This window comes from Fomitiporia mediterranea, assembly GCF_000271605.1.
Source record: "Fomitiporia mediterranea MF3/22 unplaced genomic scaffold FOMMEscaffold_396, whole genome shotgun sequence".
In the NCBI taxonomy this organism is placed as follows: Eukaryota; Fungi; Basidiomycota; class Agaricomycetes; order Hymenochaetales; family Hymenochaetaceae; genus Fomitiporia; species Fomitiporia mediterranea.
Window position 1 is genome coordinate 1 of NW_006760781.1, and position 2,937 is coordinate 2,937.

Genomic DNA, 2,937 nt, shown 5'->3' on the forward strand with positions numbered 1-2,937 from the left:
TTTGTGAATCAGAACTAGAGTCTGGAACCCAACTAGTCTGAATTGAGCAACCAAGACTATTGTGTAGACAATAATGACATAATTGAAGGATTGCTAACATGATGAGAGGCAAGGTTTTGGTGGGCTTGTTCCCTCTAGTGTCATTGTGGGCTCTGGTCAAAACTCCCTCTTCCAAATAGGAAAGAACTAACTACATAAAGAAAGTGATTATGTAATCCAAAGAATTAAATAAAATCAAGAAGATCTGATAGTAACCAAAATCAGAACTCTTCACCTCCCCAAGCTTTAAATAGTGACTGTCCTCAGTCACTTGCTTTGAAAAGCAATAATAAAGGGTAAGCATAAGGAGTGTGGGTAAGGATAAAAGGTATCAATCAAAGTAAGATAAAGAAACAAAGAGTGTGAGTCTCAAGTAAGAATGAGTGTCCATAAAAGAAAGGGGTATAAGGGAATGTTAGAGTAAAGAGAATGTAACCTGTACCAAGGCCAAAGGCTTGCCAGACCAATCCTCTCCAACTCCAACATAGATGATAATAGTAGTGAGTAGTGGGTTTCATCCAACAGCTGCTCAGGTCTCAACCTGACACTTCCAGTTCTGATCTGCTAGGTCTGTCAAGGTCAAAATCTGATTACCATCCTTGAAATCCTTTGTCTCACACTCAGTTAACACGAAGAACAGTCTCCCAATTATCATGTCGAACATTGTGTCCTTCACTACATGAACCAGCATCACCATTGATATTCCACCTACTGACACCTTGAGTCTCAGAATGACACCCTCAATCACAATTGATCCTGCATTTGCTGGCCTGAGGTTTGTCCACACTTGCTCCTTTGGTACTCCCAAGTGTTTCCAAACGTCTTTGCACATCACATTCATAACAGCTCCCTGGTCCAGTAAGCTCTCAGTCTCCAATTTGTTGTTCAGCTTTACTGTTGCTAGCCTGACTGGTACACTTCCAGCCTTGTTGTTGCTGACTAGGGTGCCTATCTGACACTCCCTTGCTCAACACTGCTCTGATCTGACAGCTTCTGACGTCCTCCTGTGTAATCTGCTCATGCTCAGTATTCTCACTGGGCTTGACTGATTCTCATTGTCTCACCACTTGATCCTTGCAGATGCACTTCCAACCTTGTTCATCCAGCTTACTACTGCCCTTCACAACAGCCTCTACTGCTCATCCATTGTACTATTCTCCCTTGTCCTCACTAGTACACTTCTGGCCTTGTTTGCCACACTTGCTCCTCTGCTCTGCTCTCGTTCTCGTTCTCCAGCTTGAATCTGACTCAATCCAATATAATCCACTGCTTTCCTGTGCAATCTGCTTGTTCTCAGCTCTGCTGCTGGGCTTGACTGTGCTTTGTTGTCCTTGCATACAACACTCATACCTGTGTGCTGATCTTCTCTGCTGTTGGTCCTTGCTTCCTCACTCATCTCTTCCTCCTCTACCTTTGCAGGTCCACTTCCAGCCTTGTTCAGCATTTCATCATACATCTGAGTCGTCCTCATAAGCTTAGCTGCATACTGGCACTCGAGCTCTGGAGCTATTACAAACAACTTGCAGTGTGTCAACATGACAACACTGTCCATCATCCAGTCTAAGACCTGCTTGATGATCTTGCTCGACTCAGTGCTTCACTTCAGTCTGACTTTGACTGGCTTTGTGTTAGCCTTCATAGTCCTTGCCTCCTCTCTTTGTCTCTTCACATCCCTCAAGCATTCCTCCAACCTTGTCACCTCCAAATCCAAATCTGCTCCAAGAACAGCTTTGTGCTTTTCTCCCTCACTTACATTCAACCTATCTTTTGCTTCATCAATTGTGCCTACTGTGAACACAGGCTTGTCTTTGTAGTATCAGTCTATACACTCCTTCAACATTGCTCCCTCTACACTGGCTGGCATGAATGCCCCACTCATCAACACAATCTTCTGCCCCAACCTCATACACTTCCCCCTCTGAGTGTACTTGCTCACAGTCCTACAGTCATGTATGAAATGTCCTTGCTTTCCACAAAAGTTGCAGGTCCTCTTGTGCTTCAGGTCGGATTTCACAGAATCAGCAGATTGGTCAGTTTTGCATGCTTGATTCATCAGCATCTTCCTGGACTTGCTTGCTTCATTGACCTGGGCTTGTAACTCTTTGAGCTTCCTCACAATCTTTGCATACTTGTCTCCTGCTTCTTTCTCTGGCTTCTCCTTTAGCAACGTCACTGTCTGGTCTTGGCCTGCCTCTGTCTGCCCTGCTAGAAGAACATGGTCTGCTAGCCTGACTACATCAGTGAATTTGAACAGCTTGCTCACATCCTTGTCCACATAGAGAATCTCCAGTCATTGTGTCAGGTTCATCCTCAGTGTCCCTCTGATCCCTCTCCAGAACTCACAGTCTAACTCATATGCTGACATCTTCCCTTGCTCCTTCAAGTACTCTGCTTGCACCTGGAACTTGCAGTGGTAGCAGCCAAACTCTGTCTGCACTGTCATTTCCTTCTCACTCTGCACATTGACTAGTTGTGTGATATTGGCTCTTGTGTAGTGTTGACCATCAATCAGCTCTGGATAGAGCTTTCTGATCTCCTCTTTCACAATGCTCCAATCGTGCACTCCTTTCTTCTTCAACTCAGGCACAGTAGCCCACAAACTGCTACAGCTCATTGCTGTATAGTATGTCACTTGCTTGCACATCCACTCAGTGTCCTTCTAGAAGTTGGTGGCTAACATCTCAATGTCTTCAAAGAACTGCAGAAGTTCCTCAAGCTTGCTGCCATCAAAGTACAGTGCTTCTCTTGATCCTCTTCTTAGTGGCCACATCATTGTACTTCTTGTGTGTCAAAACAGTCGGTTCGATTCAAAACAAGCTAGGCAAGGCCCTCAAGACCAAGATCAAGACAAAAACAACCCAGACACTTTAGAACAGAGGCACCACCCCTTACAGTAGG

The 2,937-nt window shown here is 44.8% G+C and overlaps 1 protein-coding gene across 1 annotated transcript; it reads right to left on the bottom strand.

The window, feature by feature from the left end:
- Positions 1 to 101: 101 nt before the first annotated feature.
- On the bottom strand, positions 102 to 1,843 carry FOMMEDRAFT_24412 (uncharacterized protein; the record flags this gene model as incomplete). The annotated part of the gene is made up of 3 exons (XM_007272204.1): positions 102 to 1,001; positions 1,176 to 1,618; positions 1,652 to 1,843. Coding segments are annotated over 3 exons (1,068 nt in total), but the record flags the coding sequence as incomplete, so codon positions are not given.
- Positions 1,844 to 2,937: the final 1,094 nt, after the last annotated feature.